Consider the following 21,684-nt stretch of genomic DNA (forward strand, 5'->3'; position numbering starts at 1 on the left):
TGTGCTGTATTTATAGAAAATTCCTAAGCTGTGATATTATTTGCATCTGTGCTGTCTTTCTGCAAACATGGGTAGGCTGGCGATTAATTATCGCTAGAAATATTAATTAAATTTTAAGTGGTAACAAATAACAAATAGGACTGAAATTTACAAGACTAGCATTTTGTTTAAAATCCAAATATCTACTTAGTTACTCATTTTGTGGCCCTTGTGAGAAGTGATTATAGACATGGACAAGGCATAAAAGCTCATCCTTTATAGCTGTCGATCAATAAATTCATGATATATCTCTGCTTCCCCTCCCCAAGGAGTTCCCCTCTGTCAGTTTTTTCTGTTGATTGAGTCTATCTGCGTTGAGTTATATAGTGATTACGGTGGCCGGTGCTATGGGGAAAGCACGGGACTAGCATACAACTGCAAAAATATTTTATTTTATGCTCCTCTGTTTTTTGGTTTTTTTAAGGAAAATTTATTGGAGGCAGAAAGCTCTCTGCTTCTCCCTTCAACTTATCAATCAAACCAACAGTGAGTCCTAAAATCCTGGATATTTGTATAATTTCTTGAGTGATCCTTCTCTCTCTCATTTGGTTTCACAGACAGTGAAATTATTCCTCCCGACTGCCTGCGTCCGAGATCTTTCACTGCAATTCGCCGGCCCTCACTGCGCAGGGAGACAGAGGACACCCGGCTCTCCGTGAGCCTCTGCGATCTCAACCTCCAGGAAGAGAACTTTCATGTGCTGGCCACCATGTGTCCCATCCCTCAGAACTCCCTCAATTCTCAGCATTCCCATCTCTTCCCATCCCAGCTCGAAAGTGACCTCCGCTTCCACCAGCTCAGGGGAGCCCATATCAAAATCCTGGACGACCAAACTGTGGCCCGGCTGGAACATGCCCGGGAAGAGAGGACTTTGGTTTTCACCAGCAGACCCCTTAGAATCAATGAAACAATTTTTGTCAAAATTAACAAATCCAATGCCTCCCGCTCCGGCACACTGTCATATGGAGTGACCTCTTGTGACCCTAGTACTCTGAGGCCCAGTGACCTTCCTTATAACCCAGAGTCATTGGTTGACAGGAAGGAATTCTGGGCAGTCTGTAGAGTCTTGGTGCCCCTCCAGAGTGGAGATATCTTGGGGTTTATGGTGAATTCGGAAGGTGAACTGCATTTGAGTCATAATGGTGCCAGCGCTGGCATGCAGGTCTGCGTGGACTGTTCCCAGCCCCTCTGGATGTTCTTTGGTTTACATGGAGCAGTTATGCAAATTCGAGTATTGGGTATGTTTGTCTATTTTAAAATTTCACGTGAAAAATATTGAGGAGGTCTGATTTGTGGGGGAGGGGAATTGAATTTAAAGATTAGAAGGCCATCAGCTTACTTTAGGCCACATGCACACAAAGTTTTATACCAAACCCCCTTCCCCTCCAAAAAACCCCCAAAGGGCTCTGTAGTATTGTGAACCTACACCTAAGAATACTGAGTTAGAATACTGTACTTTGCATTTATATAGCACCTTTCACATAAAGATCTCCAAGCTCTTTGCAAATACAAACAAATGAATCCTCATAATCTCCTGGTGAAATAAGGAAGTGTAATCCTTTTGCATATGGAGAAAAGGAGGTGTCATGATTTGCCCTAGGTCACACAGAAAATCTATGGCAGAGCCTGTTCCTATGCATTAACCACAAGACCAAACAGTCACCAGAGAAAGTCCTCCTGAATCCCTCATGTTAGATTATGCAAAGAAGCCACAGTGAAATGAACTACTGTTTCATCCTCGCATCTGAGTGCAAAGCAGAAATCCAACAGACAATGAGATGTTTACAACCCATTCTGTTTTAATTAGGCAAGTGTAAGTGATGCAGGTAAGTAAATATTTTAAAATAGATGATCTTTATCTCAACAGTGTCCCTTTAACATGTGTCTGACCAAGTGGGTATTCACCCACGAAAGCTTATGCTCCAGTACTTCTGTTAGTCTATAAGGTGCCACAGGACTCTTTGTCACTTTTCACAGATCCAGACTAACATGGTAGCCCTCTGATACATTTAACTGGAATGTTTCTAGGCAGAAAGTGTAGAACAAACACTGAAGGAAATATTTTGAAAGCATAGAAGTGGAAGTCTGCATGCAAAAAATCACCTTTGTTTGTACACACTTACATTTGTGTGTGCAGATATCTGCTGTGTGCCAGCACAAGCATTTTTGCCGCTGCAAGTTGTCTTCTTTATCTTAGCCTTGAATGTGGACCAAGTCCTGGTACTCCTGATGTCAGTGACAAAACTTGCAGTAAGATCTGTGGGAGCAAGATTTGGCCCTCAGAGAGCAGTTCCTTTGTAGTTTACAGGGCTGCCCAGAGGATTCAGAGGGTCTGGGGTCTTTGGTGGCAGGGGGCCCTGGCCACCAAATTGCTGACGAAGACCCAGAGTGAGTGAAGGACCCCGCTCCAGGGCCCCTGAAAAACTCTTGTGGGGGCCCCTGTGGGGCCCAGGGCAAATTGCCCCACTTGCCTCTCCTCCCCCCCCCCCGGGTGGCCATGGTAGTTTATATCCAATATGTAAACAACAAGGGGTTCATTTGCTAACAGTACATTCAAGATATTTAGTTAGGGGCTAGTCTACAATGAAAACATACATCAGCATAGCTACACTCTCAGAGGTCTGAAAAATCCACACCTCAAGCGATAGAACTATGCTAACCTAACCTGCTGTGTAGACAGTGCTACGTTGACAGAAGAATTCTACTGCCTGTCAGGGAGGTGGATTAACCCCTCCCATCACTGTAGGGATTGTCTACGGTGAAGTGCGACAGTGTCACAGCTGCAGCATTTAAAGTGTAGACATAACCTAGGAAAGCACTCGAGTCTCAGCCTTAGCTAAAGGGAGGATATCTTTTAGTGCTGGACCCAGAGGTTAGAAGTTTAGACAAAAACAATGGCAATACGCTGAATATTTAAATGCTCCGTAAAGGATTTACAAATAGGTGTTAATTAAAATCCTCTAATTATGCCACTTTTGCTATGGAGGGAAAAGCAGCAGTTTAAGGCTGTGCAGGCATTTGGTTTTGAAAAGTCATTTGGCTGAATTTCTTCCAAACTTCTGGTATATGATATCAACCAAAGAATTTTTCACATCCCCATTTGAAGCTGAATGGTTGAAAGATGCTACTCCCGCTGTGCGCTACTTGCAGCCTGGGTAGCCTGGCTACTGGTTCACTACCATGACTAGTTCATAACATTCCCGGGCTCCAGCACAGAGCTGTGAAATTGACAGGAAATCCAACAGTCGATGTAAGTATGTGCAAAGTCTACACGGACACTGCCTCATCCGACCTACACCGACACAAGCCCTACACCTCTCGTGGAGCTGGAGTTATTATGTCAGTGTAGTGGGGCACTTACATTGGTGGGAACAAGGCAGCAGTATGTATAATGACATAATTAGGTTGATGTAAGCTGCCTTACATCAACTTAACTCTGTAGTATAGACCAAGCATCAGAGCCAGTCCGACCGTCTCCTACTTTCTTTTCCTGTCCATTCTCTTCCACTCCAATCTCCTGTCAGGCCTCCTGCTCAGATATGAATTTAGGCACCCTGGCAGACTGCAGACCTGCAATGTGCCTTTAAGTCCCTATGGGAAGTTGCATCTCTCTTCACTCTTTGAAGGTGTATTTTAAGGGAAAATATGATTATCATAATCTAGGATAGGTTGACTAGATATCGGTGATCTTGCAAGCTTATATCTGCATCTCAAGTGAATCATGCATTTAGAATGTGCTCCTCGCTGGGGTATCTGAGTCCTAGTATAAGCACGATAGTTTTCAGAGTAAGAAATCTAATCTTTCTGCAGTGCATTACTTCACTTTTAGGAACAGATATTTTTTAAAAAGTTAGGCTTGCAATTAGATGCCTACTTTGGATATACAGTGACCAGACTGCACATGCATATAGCTAATTAATGGGATTCGTCAGTGTAATTTAGATGATTTAGTTGGTGTTGGTTCTGCTTTGAGCAGGGCGTTGGACTAGATGGCCTCCTGAGGTCTCTTCCAACCCTAATATTCTATGATTCTATGATAATTACTTAATTTGAAAATATGGCCCTTGCTTTTTTAAAGGCCCACTACAAAAACAATCCCTCCATCAAACAGAAAAAACAAATTATTTTTGGAAGAGCTAGTGGCTAAACTCTCCTCTTAAGGAATGGACATAATCCCCTTTAACGATGATTTGGGGTGAACTTGCCTTCTTGTCTTCAAGACTTTCTTTCATGATATGGTTTGATTATAGTGACTTATTAGCAATAGGAGAAGAAATACGTTAAGTGATCTATTTGACTTATGAATCCTAGGCATAAGTTTTTATTACTAACATCCTGCTGTAATTAAAATGCTCAAGCATAACAAATGTGACACTACCATTTATTGCCTTAACCACTATTCATCTTCTAATAGCGACTGGGATACAATCTGATTACAGTTCCTGTGTGTGCTGTACAGAGACCCTGGCTAGCTTTTTTTCTTTCCCAGCGAGCACATCATTCTTATAATGGTAGATCAAGCCAAAGAGACTTGGGTGGGGAATAAAGAGGATTAAATGATACTATACTTGAGAAGGAAGGTCCCATCTGGCCTGGTAGGGACAGGGAAGACTAGAACCATCAGGCTTCCACCATACCACAGTTTACTTTGATACCAGACCACCCGTTTTGCTGGCAGTATCATGAGCACACATGGTAACTGTCTCCTGAATGCGGTTATAAGAGGACAAGCTAGAATTTTTTTAAATGGGAGTGTAAGTGTTGGCATTAATCTAATGTCCCCAAAGGAAGGATAAGGATCCCTCTGCTGGTACATCTATTGTAATGCTGGCTAGACGGTAACTAGCATCATCCAGTACAATGTTATGACATTTGCACTGCCTACATTATAAGACATGCCTAAACCATAAATGTAACTTTGCAGCCTTAGGTTGGATTGTTGTAAAATGTCAGTGTTTTTAACACAGTTGGGCTGTTCATACAGAGCAGTTATCAGACTCTCACCCATACTAGTCACTTCATGATGCTCTAGTTACAGGATCAGTCATATGAATCGATTGTGTCCAGGCCGGAGGATGAACTAGGGAGCTAATAGAGTATTCCTGTCTCTAGCTTCTATGATGCCATAGTGAATCTGAAGTGTAAGAAATGTCATTTATATCCATCTTCTCTGGCAGTCAATGGGAAACATGCAAAAAGTCTATTACGAGAACAAGAAATGAAGGCACAAATAGTGCAAAAAGCACCATTATGGTTGCTTATTCTACTGCAGCAAATATTATAAAGCAGATTTAAGTAAGGGCTTGAGTGATACCCCTAGGAAGAGATTTACATCTGCTTTATAATATTTGCTGCACTAGAATAAGCAACCATAATGGTGCTTTTTGCACTATTTTTTTTTGCCTTCATTTCTTGTTCTCGTAATAGACTTTTTGCATGTTTCCCACCACACTGAATTAAAGGAACAAAGAGCTGTGACATTAACTCCAAAAGCCGGGAATTTAAAGTCAAAGTGTTTCTTTCTCCTCTCCAGCCTTTCTGCTTTTTCTGCAATACAGATAAAATTATTCCTGGCCACTGGCAGCGCCACTGCACAATTAGAAGAATTAAGAAGTACGCTTATTAAGTTTGCGGACGATTCCAAACTGGGAGGGATTGCAACTGCTCTGGAGGACAGAGTCAAAATTCAAAATGATCTGGACAAATTGGAGAAATGGTCTGAGGTAAACAGGATGAAGTTCAATAAAGATAAATGCAAAGTGCTCCACTTAGGAAGGAACAATCAGTTTCACACATACAGAATGGGAAGAGACTGTCTAGGAAGGAGTATGGCAGAAAGAGATCTAGGGGTCATAGTGGACCACAAGCTTAATATGAGTGAACAGTGTGATACTGTTGCAAAAAAAGCAAACGTGATTCTGGGATGCATTAACAGGTGTGTTGTAAACAAGACACGAGAAGTCATTCTTCCGCTTTACTCTGCGCTGGTTAGGCCTCAACTGGAGTATTGTGTCCAGTTCTGGGCACCGCATTTCAAGAAAGATGTGGAGAAATTGGAGAGGGTCCAGAGAAGAGCAACAAGAATGATTAAAGGTCTTGAGAACATGACCTATGAAGGAAGGCTGAAGGAATTGGGTTTGTTTAGTTTGGAAAAGAGAAGACTGAGAGGGGACATGATAGCAGTTTTCAGGTATCTAAAAGGGTGTCATCAGGAGGAGGGAGAAAACTTGTTCACCTTAGCCTCCAATGATAGAACAAGAAGCAATGGGCTTAAACTGCAGCAAGGGAGGTTTAGGTTGGACATTAGGAAAAAGTTCCTGACTGTCAGGGTAGTTAAACACTGGAATAGATTGCCTAGGGAAGTTGTGGAATCTCCATCACTGGAGATATTTAAGAGTACGTTAGATAAATGTCTATCAGGGATGGTCTAGACGGTATTTGGTCCTGCCATGAGGGCAGGGGACTGGACTCGATGACCTCTCGAGGTCCCTTCCAGTCCTAGAGTCTATGAGTCTATGAGTCTATAAGAAAGGTGAATTAGAGGATTGGATGGCTCAGGAGACTGATTATTAGATACTGACCTTTCCACCTCTAGATCAGCCATTTGGCTGTGACTCAGGATGATGACAAATGAAAGTCATTGTCATCTGATGACTGTAATTGCCGTCACAAAGTCAACATTTACCAACAGCAGCTGTCCCACCGGTATCCGAGATACCAGAGTTATTTCCTGGGCTAAGGATTGAGAAGTGCTGTAGTATCATAGAAACAATTCCACATGAGGAAACCGCTGCACCTGCCTGATCAAGATCAAGGCCTGAGACTGGTACAATAAACAGGGGTGTTGTCTTCAGTCTTTATCAATCCAGTACAATTCACTAGAACTAAATTCATCCTAAAGGAAGTAATAAACCAGGAAATTAAGATTAATTAATCTTTCAGCCAAGGAGAAAAAAAAAAAAGCTCCAAGCACCGTCGCAGTTGGGTGAGAGGCTGCAGAGATGTGCAATGAAAGAGGTAAGGAGCTCAGAGTTCAAAGCAAAGCTGTAGAAGGCAACTGGATCACAATGTAAAAGTACCCACATGGGGAAGTGATATCTGGCAGTACAAGCTCTCTAAAGTAGTAGACAAAGTCATAAGACAATCCAGTGCTGGAAACTGAAGCTAGACAAATTCAGACTTGAAATAAGGGTAATTACAGTGAGGGTAATTAGCCATTGGAACAGATTTTCAGGGATGTGGTGGATTCTTCCTCCAAGATTTGCTCCAGTTCAACCACAAATTACTGATCTTGGTGCATGAATTTTCTGGATGAAATTCTCTGGGTTATGTTGTGCAGGCAGCTAAACTAGCCTATCACAATAGTCCAGTGTGACCTTAAATTCTGTGACTCTGTCGTGTATAAGGGAAGCGTTCACAAAACAGAGGACTAGAATGTTACTGATCTCTAGGAGACTGAGTAGCCAAGTAGAAATGAAACACAGGCTTTGCATACCATATATGGAACCTAATGTTGTATGTTCCCCTTTCTACCCTCACCCCAACCCAGGAAAGCTTCATAACAGAGAAAGGACACTGTGCTTCAATTGTGAGAGAACATTAAAAGAGGAAGAAGCAGCCCATGGTGCAACCAAAACAACCTGGAACTTAGCAACTTCACTGTTTCAGGTTTAATGTTCTTGTAAAGTGGACACGACCAGCATATTACAACAGTGATTTACTGTTCCCAGCTTTTGCTAGTAAGTGTCTTGGATCAGGCAAAGGTTTATTGAGAGCCCTGAAAGCCTGAAGTGAACCGGACTGAATATACTGGGCTGCCTTTTACATTGTAATTAATTTTAGAAAGTAAAATTGATTGACCTCAGAAGGTTTTGGAAGTTATGACTCATGTCTGGAGGAGCATAAGCTGCAGTAAGTCTCTGTAGAAACTCATTGGGAAGCCAAGGGGTGGTACATTATTTTTTTTAACTTTGCTGTATCTCAGAATGAATTGCTTCCATGCAACGAATTGTTTTTGAGCTTCCCTGGAGAAGTGAACTTTGCATAGAGATCAAAGTTGCCTTGTAGGTAATTAAAAAACAAACAAGCAGGCACTTCATTAATATATGGGTAAAAGAGGCAGTGTGAGGCACTGAATGACAGGAATAATGGCATACAGAGTCTTTAGGTCATTAATTTAAATCTGGTGTAGACCATTAGTGGCTAAGGATTGTTACCTTCTGACGAATGCTCAGTGGGAAGGGAGATTCAGGCCAGTTATTAGTTGGCTGGTTGTATTCCATCACACAAATGTAATCATGATTGGCACTAACTGGGACCCTTATCGGCAGTGTCAGAAGAGAAGCCAGAGACTCAATAAGTCATGGCATGGGGTCCCTAAGCTTTCCTGCATGTGGTCCACATCTTAATCGAGAGCTTGTTCCATGCAGTCACATCCATCTCCCAAGTGAAATCAAGTAAGATCTCGCAGGTAGCTGTGGCAGTTGCTGACACATGGCAATTGCCTTGTGCTGGTTTATAAAGCTACGTGCACTGTCCTGTTTTGCTTTTCGTTTAGTTTTCTGTCACTTTGGTTCTGTTTCAGCTGGAAACAAGGTGGACAAGCCAGCACCATATGACCGAGCAGCTTTTCATAGACCGGTAGTGGTCCACAAGGCACAGCTGGGTTTATGGAGACTGAACTCACTCCCTAGCTGAGACTCCTCCTTTCCTCACCAGGACCTCCATATCCACTGTTTTCTTGATGCATCTTCTGCATCTACCCTCCCAAAGTTTCTGGCAGAGGGAGGTTGTCCCCTCCCTTTCCTGGGATCTTCAGGGCAGCTGGCTGACCTGATGCCCCTCTGCCTCTGCAGGGGGCTGCAAAGCTGAGCCAGTATCCCCTACAGTCCTGCTATGGTTAGCCAGCCTTTCTGAGGAAATGGTCCTTGTATCACTGCTGCTGGTCTGCAGCCGCCACTGTCTTTCCTCATCTTGGACCCCAGAAACAACTCACAACACAGCACTTGTTCAAGAAAACATCTCCCCAAATATCCGCTAATATGTGCGCAAGCATGTTTAATTCACCTGCACTAGCTCAGTTGTGTCTAAACGAGGATTTGTGTGCGCAGTAGTTGCCTGTGCGTCTCTGTGCTGCAGATGGTGTGTACAGTTGTTGGATAAATCACACATCTAGGTGGGGAACTAGAACTAGAATCCTGTATCTTCAGCACCAAACAAACGAGTCTCTGACATGTGAGATAAAGGAGATCTGTGAGGCAGTAGGTCCTGTGATCTAGCCACCAGAGGGCAACATGATCATGGACACAGCCAGTACATTACCCTGCTCTACCTTTGGAATCTGAACCATGGGAGTCTTGTATCACTCTGGCCATTTGGAAACTGCCAGTAATCAATGGGTTAAAATAAATATACTACAAAATACCCTACTGCTAAATGCATAACATTATTGCACAAAATTGCATATAATGGGCCTCTTCCTTTAACAAGCATTCACTTAGGGAGTGCCCCAGAGTTTTATGGCCCATGTTTTTGATTTTGTCTATGGAAAATGGCCTCATTAAAGAGATACGGATTTAACAGCCCTGCATTCTATGGCATTAACTGCCTGAAGTTCTGGTGAACCGCAGGGCAAACGGCACTTTATTGCTTTAGCAGAATCCATTTGGAAACATTTTGGGGGGTTTCTGGTATATGTCTAAAATTTTTAAAATGGTCAACACGTCTTGGAAAGAAATTAATGTGTGTCAAATGCCCAGGTTGGCTAAATCCTTCCGTCAGGCTGGGTTTTATTTTTCTCAGCAAATAAGGCAGGCATTACTAATGCTAATTTGTAAGAGATTCTCAGGAATATTGCATTCTCTGTGTACCTTCCATTTCCCCTTCATTTAAAAGTGAAATTAACATAATGAGAAGCTGTGCTAGCACAGATCATACAAAACTGGGTAGTCGGCTTTTTAGCAAACATGCTTTGGAGAAGAACCTTCGCGCTACAGCGTCGGGCTTGCCTCATCATTTTCTTTCTCTCGTATCAGTGCTGGTGATGTGCCAGGGAACACCATGTCTCTGTACACATCCACAGCACCTTTCAGCCAAAGATCTCCAGACTTTTTACAAACTCTAATTAACCCACCCAACGGCCTTGGAGGCATAGCTGCATTATCAATTCATGTCCTTTATACAGAGGAAGGAGCCAAGCTATAGGAAGGCTTTAGATGTGGAAGGGATTTTGGAGTTAGCTTCTCTCTTTGCCTCTGCCTCAGACTGCCTGTGTGATCTTAGATAACTCACTTCACTGATCTGTGCCTCAGTTTCCCCATTTACTTTAAAAAAGCTAGTGGGCATAATGAGAGGCCTCAGTCTGAGACCCTCAGCTGACACATGTAGAGTATAATTGAATTGCCATGTCAGTGGAAAGAACAGAGGAGTCCTGCCTCTCAGATCCCCCCTGGGTGAACTGCAGACACGCTCCTGGCAGGCATGGGTGACTGAGTTCTGATCTACCTACAGCTCATGGTGGCATGATGTCTATTTCCAGGAGCCAAATAAAATGAGCGCGTTTCCTGGTGTGTGGAATTTGGCCGTGTGGGTTAGACACAGGACAAGGACCTGGCACTATCTGCTGTAGCAAGTTATGTGAAGTTTTGGAGCTGGGGTTCCACTCTGTCGTACTCCCCTTTGTTCACAGCCAGATCCTGTGTGTTGTTGACCCTTCTGCAGCTGTCACTGAAGCTGGTGGGAATTATAGGCACTCAGCACCTCTCAGGATGAGACTTTAGATGAGTGTTATTTGGAGCATATCTACTTCCCATAGATTACAACTGAGTAAAACAAACACAACTTCTTCGAGTGACAGCTGTGGGACTCAGCCTGCGCAGAAATCATATAACGCTGTAAGTGCTTCCCCTTTGCACTCATTCCTCCATGACAATGGCAATTAAGTCTTTATCACCATCAGGATAATAAAATATCCCTGGATTCAATGAGCTGTTCATAATCAGTGATATATGGATCTCCCTTATCTCACCACGCCTTTGCTTGTCTGCATTGAATAAACTGCATATGGGATAATTTACCATCCTCTTGGAATTATAGCTCATCTGTCATGAAAGATCAAGCCTGCATAAATCTTGGACTAGCACTGGCATGAGTTAATGATTCTGGCTACTTGCAAGAGTGACAGAATAGACTAAACGCCTGATAACACCCAGTTTTTCTTTTCTCCCAAAGAAATACGCGATAGAAACTCAGAGGAGCAGTGAGGAAGAGGGGAAAGTTTTCAGTGCGATTAGATGGTTCTCCCCCCACCCCCAGCTGCCATCTCAGTACTGGCAATCTCTGCTGGATGAGTTCTGAACTTTCAAGCATTGGACCTGATGGCTGTTTCCTTCTTGTTCAGAAAAGAGCATCTACCTTCACAATACTGGCGTGTTTGAGCCAAACGGCCTTTATATGACACTCCTATGGCAATGAGGATAGGGCTGGACTTTCTGCCACAGAAAGGTGGTGTTTAATATAAGATTAGTCCTGAGAGCTCTGAAGTTAATAGTCATTGTCATAACAGAGCAAGACACATGATTTTCAGGGTTTTTTCAAGCAAGACAATCCCAAAACCCCAACTCTTGGCAGCTCAGGTTTTTTGGCTCTGAATTCTTCCATAGGAGGTGAACTTTCTGTTGTGTTCCCCTTCGTAACCCAGTGTTCACCTGGTATCGCTTTAAGCTGTGGCTGTAATCTTCCTCCATCGGAAGCGTTGGGGGGGGGGGGGTGAAGTCACTGCAGATCCATTATGACGTGGCCCATAGATGATTAGCTTTGCTGAAGCCCTATGTCCACCTGTGCCATGGAAGACAGTGGAGATCAGTAAGGAGAGCGCTGAACTGATTCCTGCCCCCCCTGCCCCGAAATGTTACAGATTTATATGGTTCTTTTGGCAGGGGAGCCTTGCCCTTGCTTTCTCCATCAACACCTCCCTGTCTCTCTCCCTGTGTGCCTGTGCTCTGGGTCCCCCCACCTGCAATTAGCTCCTGAGAGGGTTTTCATCTTAGTCTGGAGATGACTAGCGCTCTGGGCCATTCGCAAGTGTGCTCAGCCTCCACTCTGTGGTTGCCCATTGTACAGGCCATTGGTCCTCCCAAGTCTGTTGCAGGGCAGCCTCCGGGGGTGTGATGTCTGGTATCAACTGGGCTTTACCATGCTGAACAAGGAGACCCCCCCCAAGGCCTCCAATGGAACTACTTGCTATATGAATGATTAAGCACGTGCATAGGTTTGTGGGGCTTAGCTTTTATCATCATGAATGGCATAACCCTGAAATGGTGCAGATACCCACATATGCTGGGACAAACCCTTCCTAGGAACAGAGTTTTCCAGAAAACACCTACAACTGGGACCAGATTTGTAAAAGAACTCAGCTCCTATTTAGGCACTAAAACAAATGGCCAAGTTTTTGAGAGAGAGAGAGAGGGAGAGAGAGAGAGAGAGAGCGTGTGTGTGTGTGTGTATGTATTTTTAGGGGAGCTGCTGAGCTTTTTTTAGAATAATCTGGCCCCTAACAAGTGAAAGTGAAGGGTGGGATTGCTAAAGTTCTCTAAGCTAGTTAGGTGCCCAACTTCCATTGGCCTACGATGCAGGTTAGGCAACAAACTCTTTTATGCACCTTTGAAAATCCCAGTTTTAAACTGTAGTCAAGCATCAGTTCTCCTTTGAGTCTTTCTGGCTCTAGCTCCTATTTGTGGTGTGTAGTCCCCCATTGTAGGCAAGATCTGGCTGCAGGGCTACATGCTAGAAATGGAATCCACCTGGACAAAACCTCTAGAAGAACCAGTTACAATAAGGTAGTTAACTGGTCTTTACTGGATAGTCTCTTTACACAGCCAAAGTGTTACACATGGGGGGGAAGGGCAGTCAAAGTGCCAATGACATGCACAGTGGAGACATAGCTATAGGTCATATAAGGTTGCGGTTCCTTCATGCACTTCTAATTCTACCACAGATGATGAGAAAGTGGCACCCAGGGTGGAATATTCATTGACTACATTGTTTGGGGAAGGTCTAAACTTAACAGGCCAGTCCAGTCCCCGGTAGTATGAGCCCATTAAAAAAAACAACCCATAAATAATGACAGCATAAGGCTGAATTGAGATGGTGGTTTGCTGCTAATATACGGAGAAAGAAGAGCTAAATTTGAGTTTGCAGACTAGGAACATCCCTGATAAATACAGCCCTGCAGGTTGTACCGTTTGGGTGAATGTTATATTTATGATGCTTGACTAACACTCATAAAAGCATTGGCAGGTAATGCAAATAACTGAAACCCAATCAACCACCCGAGCTAGTGTTTGCCAGGGGCGTTGTGTGCTACCACAAAGCATTTACAGTGTTAGATCCTGCCACAAAGCACGGATGGGCCCATGTTCACTACTGTTCTTCTTTCAGCAAAGCGGGCGGGGGGGTTGTTCCTATTTAAAAGGGAAAGCACCAGCCTACGACATAAATGTTTCTTTCCAACTTATTTTCTCTTCAAAGCCGTGTTAGTTCTAAGCATGTGGAGTACATTTCTGTGAGCAGACCCCGCTGACATGGAGGGAGTCTTGTGCATTCGAGGCTTGTAGGTTAGGCCTTGAAGGTATACAAGGGTGTATAATGCTGTAGCTAGTGATCAGGGAAAGAAGATAGTGAGTCAGTAATGATTTACATCCCTTTCCTTGTACAAGTGCTGAGTAATCTTCCCTCACTGTCCATGGATCAGCATTCACATGGCATTAGGGTGACCAGATAGCAAGGGTGAAAAATCAGGATGGGGGGTAATTGGCACCTATATAAGACAAAGCCCCCAGTATTGGGACATCTGGTCACCCTACATGGCACTCCCTGTCAGTACCCAGCCCAAACCAGGGAAGCCAATGATCCAACTAGCGGATCAAATTTGGTGATGAATCCTGGTCCCGTGCTGCCTGAGGGACATTGCACATACACTAAAACCATCCTCCTACACAGTGGTAGCATGTTAGGCATCACAGGCCTGGTCCCAATCCCATGCAGTGACTGGGTATCTGGCCATTGAGTCTGAAGGGCTTTTGATCAAGCCACCCTAGAGCTCACTCTGTTGCCATCATCCTGGCCTTGGGCTGGGAAATGGCCATGGCCCTCTGTGTCAGCCATTCCAGGGTTAGGTACCATGGTGAGAAGTGTATTATAAAGGCTTTAGATTCATGGCCCCCTGGGCTAACCCACAACCATCCCATAGCATCTCTACTCACATCTGATTAAGCACCCACTGAACAGCTTTGAAAGAAATGTTTGCATGACACATCACTATTGGTATCCAGCTGTTTTTTCTCAGTCCTTCTCAGGGGCTTGGTGAGCGATAAACACAACAGCAAATCTCAGTGTTTGCCCATTTTTGAGTTAACTGTGGAAAGCAAGCATAGAAATAATCTTTATTTCTTTACAATGGGGCAAGTGTATTTTTCTCCCCTCAATCTCACAAGGGATCTCCCTTAAACTTTCAAAATTACCCCATCGTTCAGCTGAGATCCAGTCCAGCAAATTTTAGTCCTAAAGGAGAATCTTTTGGCAAGGTGCCAGGGGGCAAGGGCTTGGGGGGGGTAGTTTTAAATGAATCACTTTTGTAATCTTGCCTTGAGCATTCATTACCATTTAATTACTTGGCCAATGCCATTGCTAGGGCATCTGAGTGATTCACATTGCAAAACCAGTGAATATAGGAATTTGATATGTTCAAGACTAGACTTCCCATGCAATGTTATTGCCCACATTTCTAGGAGTCCATCACCATAGGATCTGGGTACTGTTGGGGAGGGATAGGTCAGTGGTTTGAGCATTCACCTACTAAACCCAGGGTTGTGAGTTCAATCTTTGAAGGGGCCACTTCGGAATCTGGGGCAAATCTGTCTGGGGATAGGTCCTGCTGGGAGCTGGACTAGATGACCTCCTGAGGTCCCTTCCAGCCCTGATAGTCTATAAATACTGTATTGTCTTTGCTACACTGTTTCCCAATTTAGGAGCCATCCTCTCCTCAAACAGTGCACCTTCCCCAAAGGAGCTTGGAGACCAATTCCCACCAGCACTTCAACAGCCACAGTCGAAAGACAGCCTTAGCAAAGAAAAGGCTGCTTAATAGTGGGAAAAACATAGGCTGTGACTGATCTCTGCTGAGAGTGAACTCAGCACTTGAGGTTCCCTTTGATGAATGACTTGTCACTTGGATCAAAAGCCAAAGCATCCATGTTGCCCACAGCTGGTGCATCTTGGTCAAGCTTAAGTATTCTCTGCAAAATGGGTTTAGTAATGCAGTTAACAGTTATACTCTCTTCCTTCTCAGGGGTGCTGGGAGGATTCATTCATTTAAAAGTTAAGAGCTTTGTGATCCTCTCATGGAGATATTGCAGAAATGCAGAGGATCGTTATTACCTGTTGTTCAATCAGCACTGGCCTTTAGCTGATACTAGTGGTTTGAAAATGGTGCCAATAAACCCAGAGCCGCCCAGAGGATTCTGGGGCCTGGGGTCTTCGGCGGTGGGGGGCCCCTGCTTCAGCAGTAAGTTGGTGGCGGGGGGTCCTTCCGCTCCGGGACCTGCCGCGGAAGTGCCCCAAAGACCCGCGGTGGTGGCCCCCTGCCGCCGAATTACCACCAAAGCGGGGGCCCCCTGCCACCGAAGTGCAGCTGGGTCTTCTGCAGTAATTCGGCGGCAGGGGGCTCCCACCACAGGTCTTCGGGGCACTTCAGCAGCGGGTCCCGGAATGGAAAGGCCCCCCACTGCCGAATTACCACCAAAGACCCAGCTGCACTTCGGCGGTGGGTCCTGTTTCAGCGGTAATTCGACGGCAGGGGGCCCTTCCACCACGGAGTGGAAGGACCCCCGCCGGTGAAGATCGGGAGCAGAAGAAGCTCTGGGGGCCCAGGCCCCATGAGAGTTTTCCGGGGCCCCCAGAGCGAGTGAAGGACTCTGCTCCAGGGGCCCCGAAAAACTCTCATGGGGGTCCATGCAGGCCCCTGAGCCTGGGGCAAATTGCCCCACTTGTCCCCCCACGCCCTCTGAGAGGCCCTGAATAAACCTACTGGTATATGGGCCTAATCCAAAGCCCACTGAAGTCAATGGGCATCTTTTCAGCGAGTTCAGTGTATATCGGATCAGGCCCTGCAAGCCATAATGTTAGTCGTCTCAGGAGCAGAAGAATGTTCCAATATTTAGAGTTGATATTTTAAAGGCCCAGATCCTGCCCTCAGATGTACACAGCTGGTCCTGTAGAGTTCCATGTTCACACACATGATGGCAGGGTTTGGGCTTGAATATACGTGTGTGTTTAGAATTAATCAGAGCCAGTTACTGTAATTCTATTGTGTCCTGTAGTGGTTCTTATACCACACTCGACACTAGCATATCTTGAGCGCCTCCAGCAGTGCGTTAATCAACGTGACTAGCAGCTGTCATAGACTCATAGATTCTAGGACTGGAAGGGACCTCGAGAGGTCTTCGAGTCCAGTCCCCTGCCCTCTTGGCAGGACCAAATACTGTCTAGACCATCCCTAATAGACATTTATCTAACCTACTCTTAAATATCTCCAGAGATGGAGATTCCACAACTTCCCTAGGCAATCTATTCCAGTGTTTAACTACCCTGACAGTTAGGAACTTTTTCCTAATGTCCAACCTAAATCTCCCTTGCTGCAGTTTAAGCCCATTGCTTCTTGTTCTATCATTGGAGGCTAAGGTGAACAAGTTTTCTCTCTCCTCCTGATGACACCCTTTTAGGTACCTGAAAACTGCTATCATGTCCCCTCCGAGTCTTATCTTTTCCAAACTAAACAAACCCAATTCCTTCAGCCTTCCTTTATAGGTCATGTTCTCAAGACCTTTAATCATTCTTGTTGCTCTTCTCTGGACCCTCTCCAATTTCTCCACATCTTTCTTGAAATGCGGTGCCCAGAACTGGACACAATACTCCAGCTGAGGCCTAACCAGCGCTGAGTAAAGCGGAAGAATGACTTCTCGTATCTTGTTTACAACACACCTGTTAATGCATCCCAGAATCACGTTTGCTTTTTTTGCAACAGTATCACACTGTTGACTCATATTAAGCTTGTGGTCTACTATGACCCCTAGATCTCTTTCTGCCATACTCCTTTCTAGACAGTCTCTTCCCATTCTGTATGTGTGAAACTGATTGTTCCTTTCTAAGTGGAGCACTTTGCATTTATCTTTATTGAACTTCGTCCTGTTTACCTCAGACCATTTCTCCAATTTGTCCAGATCATTTTGAATTTTGACCCTGTCCTCCAAAGCAGTTGCAATCCCTCCCAGTTTGGTATCGTCCGCAAACTTAATAAGAGTACTTTCTATGCCAACATCTAAATCGTTGATGAAGATGTTGGCATAGAAAGTACGCTTATTAAGTTTGCGGACGATACCAAACTGGGAGGGATTGCAACTGCTTTGGAGGACAGGGTCAAAATTCAAAATGATCTGGACAAATTGGAGAAATGGTCTGAGGTAAACAGGACGAAGTTCAATAAAGATAAATGCAAAGTGCTCCACTTAGGAAGGAACAATCAGTTTCACACATACAGAATGGGAAGAGACTGTCTAGGAAGGAGTATGGCAGAAAGAGATCGAGGGGTCATAGTAGACCACAAGCTTAATATGAGTCAACAGTGTGATACTGTTGCAAATGTGTGTGTGGTGGCTTCTCCCACGGGGGCAGAAACAGGCACAATGGAGTGGCTTGTTTTGGTAGGGCTATTTTAATAGACTGGTTGCTATATATTTATGTTGGAGAAGGCAAGGTCAAAGCAAAGAGCCTTGCATTTGGAGCAGAAGGGGGTGAGATACGGGTGTGGGGGAGTGGCCCTTAGTTCCCTGGGTGTTCGTTGCTTTGTCTCCAGCAGAGACTAGCTTTAGTCTGATTGTGGAGAGTTCTAATGTGCCAATGGCTGTCGACCAGGATCTTCTTCATTTCATACATGGTCTGTAACATTAGAGGCACCTCTGACCAGCCCAGGAAAAGAGCATTCAGCTGCATGTGTTTGTTTTCAGTTTAATGAGGTGAGCTGTCAGCTGTTGTTAGGAACAAAACCTGACCTGAGCCTGATGATGGGAACGTCATCCAGGTTGATTGGATGAGAAGCAGTGTTTTGTTTTGTAAACGTCTCTGGCTAGTGAATGTTCCCCTTTGTTGTGTGTATAGTGACTGTGCTGTGATCTATGCCCCGCTGGGCTTGTTTACAGTATGTGTTATCCATTAGCTCCGTTTACTGCTAGATCATCCATCAGACTGGAGACGGTCCATTGCTGGTGTCTGTGAACATAGGCTCTATGCAGCTCCTTCACATCCTTGAGTAGCCAGCCCTCCAGGCTCCAGTTCTGCCTTTCATCTGAGCATAGGCGCCAACTCCGTGGGTGCCCCGTGGCTGGAGCACCCATGGGGAAAAAATGGTGGGTGCTAAGCACCCACCATCAGCCCCCTCATCAGCTCCTCTCCACCTCCCCAGTGCCTCCTGCCTGCCAGCTGGCCCCGCAGATCAGCGCTTGCCCCCCTTTCTCCCCGCACCTCCCACCCACCGTGAACAGAATAATCTGATCACCACCCTCCACCCCCCCCCCCCCGGCAAGGGCGGCATAATGGATAAAATGCCAGCTATGCTGGTGGCAACCTGATACTTCCAACGACTCCAGAGTGTTAAGTTTGAGTCATGGACACACACAGCTGATTCATTCTTTCCAAGCCTGAGGAATAGGTTCTCCAGGGGGCTGAGAAATACTGAACACCTGCCACTCCCACTGACTTAAATGGAAGATGTGGGTGCTGAGCATCTCTCAGCACCAGGCTGGCATTCTTGTATATTTCCGAGAAGGGAGCAGACAGAGTGGAGGGAGGCCATGATCTACACCAACGTACCCATGTCATGTGCACTTCAGAACAAGGCTGATGCCCTAGGTCCCTGCAGACCTAGCAGCCTTGTCAGTTCTGTGAAGCAGCACAGAGAACACTGTGCAGACGCTGACTCAGCTGGTTAGAACTGCAGCTTCTGAGGTGGCTTTTCTATGTGCCTCCTCCTATCAGATGGGAGGAAGAGTCACCCAACTGTGCTGTCTGTGGCAGATGAAAACAAGATAAAGGGAGGAAGGTTGGTTGCAGAGCTGAATGACAGGACTGGGAATCACAGCAGGTCTGGAACATGGGAGCATCTAAGCTGACAGTCTGCAGTCCTGGAGCTGCGTTGTTCCCAGAAAGGGACCTTTTGGGTCCTTCAGCTTTTCTCATAATAGTGTCAGCTCCCTGACAGTCCTGCCTTGGCACATTGCAGAATCAACATGAAGGAGCTGAAATGTTCCAAAAAGGTAATGAAATATGTGTGAAGCATCCCCCCCGCACACCAGGGCACAGAGAATGTTCCAGGGGAAGGCAGCAATTATCGATAGAAACATTTGGTCACATGCAGGCTGAGACTGGCAATATTAGGTTACTGTAGGCTCCCACGCCCTGCCTCAGCAGTTGCTATGTGACAGTGCTGGACCGAGGGCATGGGTTGGTGTTCTCTGATACCATAAGGGGAAAATGCTGGGGGCATAAGGAAGAAGTCCCTTGCTGGTTTTGTTGTGCACTCTGAGAAGAGCAATGAACCGTGCCAGGTAATAGTCCCAAGAGCCGTCGGCTGCCTGTGTTAACCATCCCAATGTAAAATAAAAACACACAGATGTTGAGTTTTATAATCTACATGGTGGCCCCGTATGGTTTGGAGCAAGATGACGAAAATTCTCTTACAGGCAGCATAGAATGCTTGATGTAATAGGACATGCCCAGCCCTTATGGCCAGTGATGACTTGACAGGCTCCGTCCTGGCCAGAGACCCAAATCCAGCTCCCAGTGATAAAGCTCACTCAAGTCAGAAAATCACTTGTCTTCAAGGAAACTGAGACACTCACAGGATAGCAGCAGGAATTTTCAAAGGAACTTAACCGAGTTAGGCACCCAAATCCCTTTGAATATCCCAGACGGATGTGCCGACCTCACCATGCTCTGAGAAGACTTCAGTTAAAATTTCTCCAGAGCTTTGAAGATGTGATGTACACGATACTGCTAAGTAATATCATTCATATAATAAAATACACAGGGATTGCTGAAACACAGCTACTTGTGGGGTGCAACGCAGCAGCTGTTTAACAGCACACAGCAATACAGCTAATAAAACATGGTGACACCGGGTAGCTTGTTAGAATGTATTAAACACACCTTTTTGGCAGTATGAAATGCTGCGTTACTATAGCGGGTGTATGTGCAGAGGTTTAGCCTCAGTAACACCTCCAAGCGAGGAGGCAGTTGTGTAAAGGAGAGACAGACTTTCAATACTTATGCAGCTTAAAGCGTCGTGCTGCTCTTACTGCTGGTCACCGCCAAGACTGCATCCAAACAGCATTACTGACATGCAGCCACCTCTGAAAGTGGGGCCCACAGCCATCTGGTGTACAGCACGCTGCCGAGAGAGGGCCATGAAAAGGGCCATGGCCATGAGATCGTCAGCATCCATGCAGAGGAGAGAGGCCCTTGCTTTTTAAGCTCTGTCGCAAAGACTTGCTGTGCATAGTAAAGTGACTGGGAAAGAGGGCTGTACCATGGTGTCCTAGCGTATTTCAGGAGCCGTTCGGCTGACAGCGGAAGAGGAGTTCCGGCACTGCTCACTTTGGTGTAGGAGAAGGTGCCTGACTTTTCCAAAGACAGCTTGGCAGCTGCCCTCTGAGGAAGTCAGTGCACGTTACCCACACTGATGAATTCAGGCATATACTGCCGCTCTTAGCTCCATTTCGCATAGCGCCTCTGGGCCTAAGCCTCCCTAGGCGACTTGTCTGAGGTCACATAGCAAGTCTGTGTCAGCGCAGGAACAGAACCTACAGTCCCCGTTCTTCAGCGACCCAGTGCTGTGTGCTATGTGTAGTGCCTAGCTGGCTGTTTACCAGTGCACGCTGTCAGAGCAGGAATGTAACGAGTAGGAAAGGCATTTAACAGCGGTAGAGGTGAGACAAGTAATGCCACACGCAGTGAGCCAGGTGGGCCAGGCCTTCATTTCACGTGCTCTTTGGTGGTGTCGACAGGGAAACAGAGGCAGAACAGGCTAGTTTACTTTCTGTGCCTCCCATCCAATGCCCTTCTCATGCAGTGCACCTTGGATACATTAAATATGGGTCAGATACCTGGCTGAGGGCCGACATTTGATTAAATGTCAGTTGTCTACAGGAGGCTTTTGGGTGGCTCAACCTGCTGGCCTCTAGGAAGTGTTTCTAGCCTGCTTTGACTACCAAGTGCAGGTAGCCTTACCCGGCCCCCTCAAGGAAATTGAAGCAAGATGCTGCCCACAGGCCTCCTGGTCCTTTTTCACTTGAAAGCAGCCGCCAACTCATTGAACTGTGCTGTAGACCCTGCTGTCTCAGCTCCATATATGGTAATGGGAAGGAAGCTAAGCGTCCGTGGGTATTTAAATTCAGGTCGGGAACTATCCCTGGTGTCTCTTCCACAAGAGACTGAACACCTTGGAATGCCAGACCAACCAGTTGCTCCTTTGTGGCTGCTCTGATCCCCATTAGCCATCCTCCCTCAGCCATTGGTAGTATGGTTCCCTAGCAGACC

The 21,684-nt window shown here is 45.6% G+C and overlaps 1 protein-coding gene across 3 annotated transcripts in view; it reads left to right on the plus strand.

Annotated features, from left to right (window-relative positions):
• The window catches only part of NEURL1 (neuralized E3 ubiquitin protein ligase 1), a 278,432-nt gene that overhangs the window by 248,095 nt on the left and 8,653 nt on the right, over positions 1–21,684 (plus strand). For all 3 annotated transcript variants that reach the window (XM_030570453.1, XM_030570456.1, XM_030570455.1), the window contains one exon: positions 597–1,277. In XM_030570453.1, the coding sequence (XP_030426313.1) occupies positions 597–1,277 (681 nt within the window). The remainder of the gene's footprint in view (positions 1–596; positions 1,278–21,684) is intronic.

The sequence above is a fragment of the Gopherus evgoodei genome, chromosome 7 (assembly GCF_007399415.2).
Source record: "Gopherus evgoodei ecotype Sinaloan lineage chromosome 7, rGopEvg1_v1.p, whole genome shotgun sequence".
In the NCBI taxonomy this organism is placed as follows: domain Eukaryota; kingdom Metazoa; phylum Chordata; order Testudines; family Testudinidae; genus Gopherus; species Gopherus evgoodei.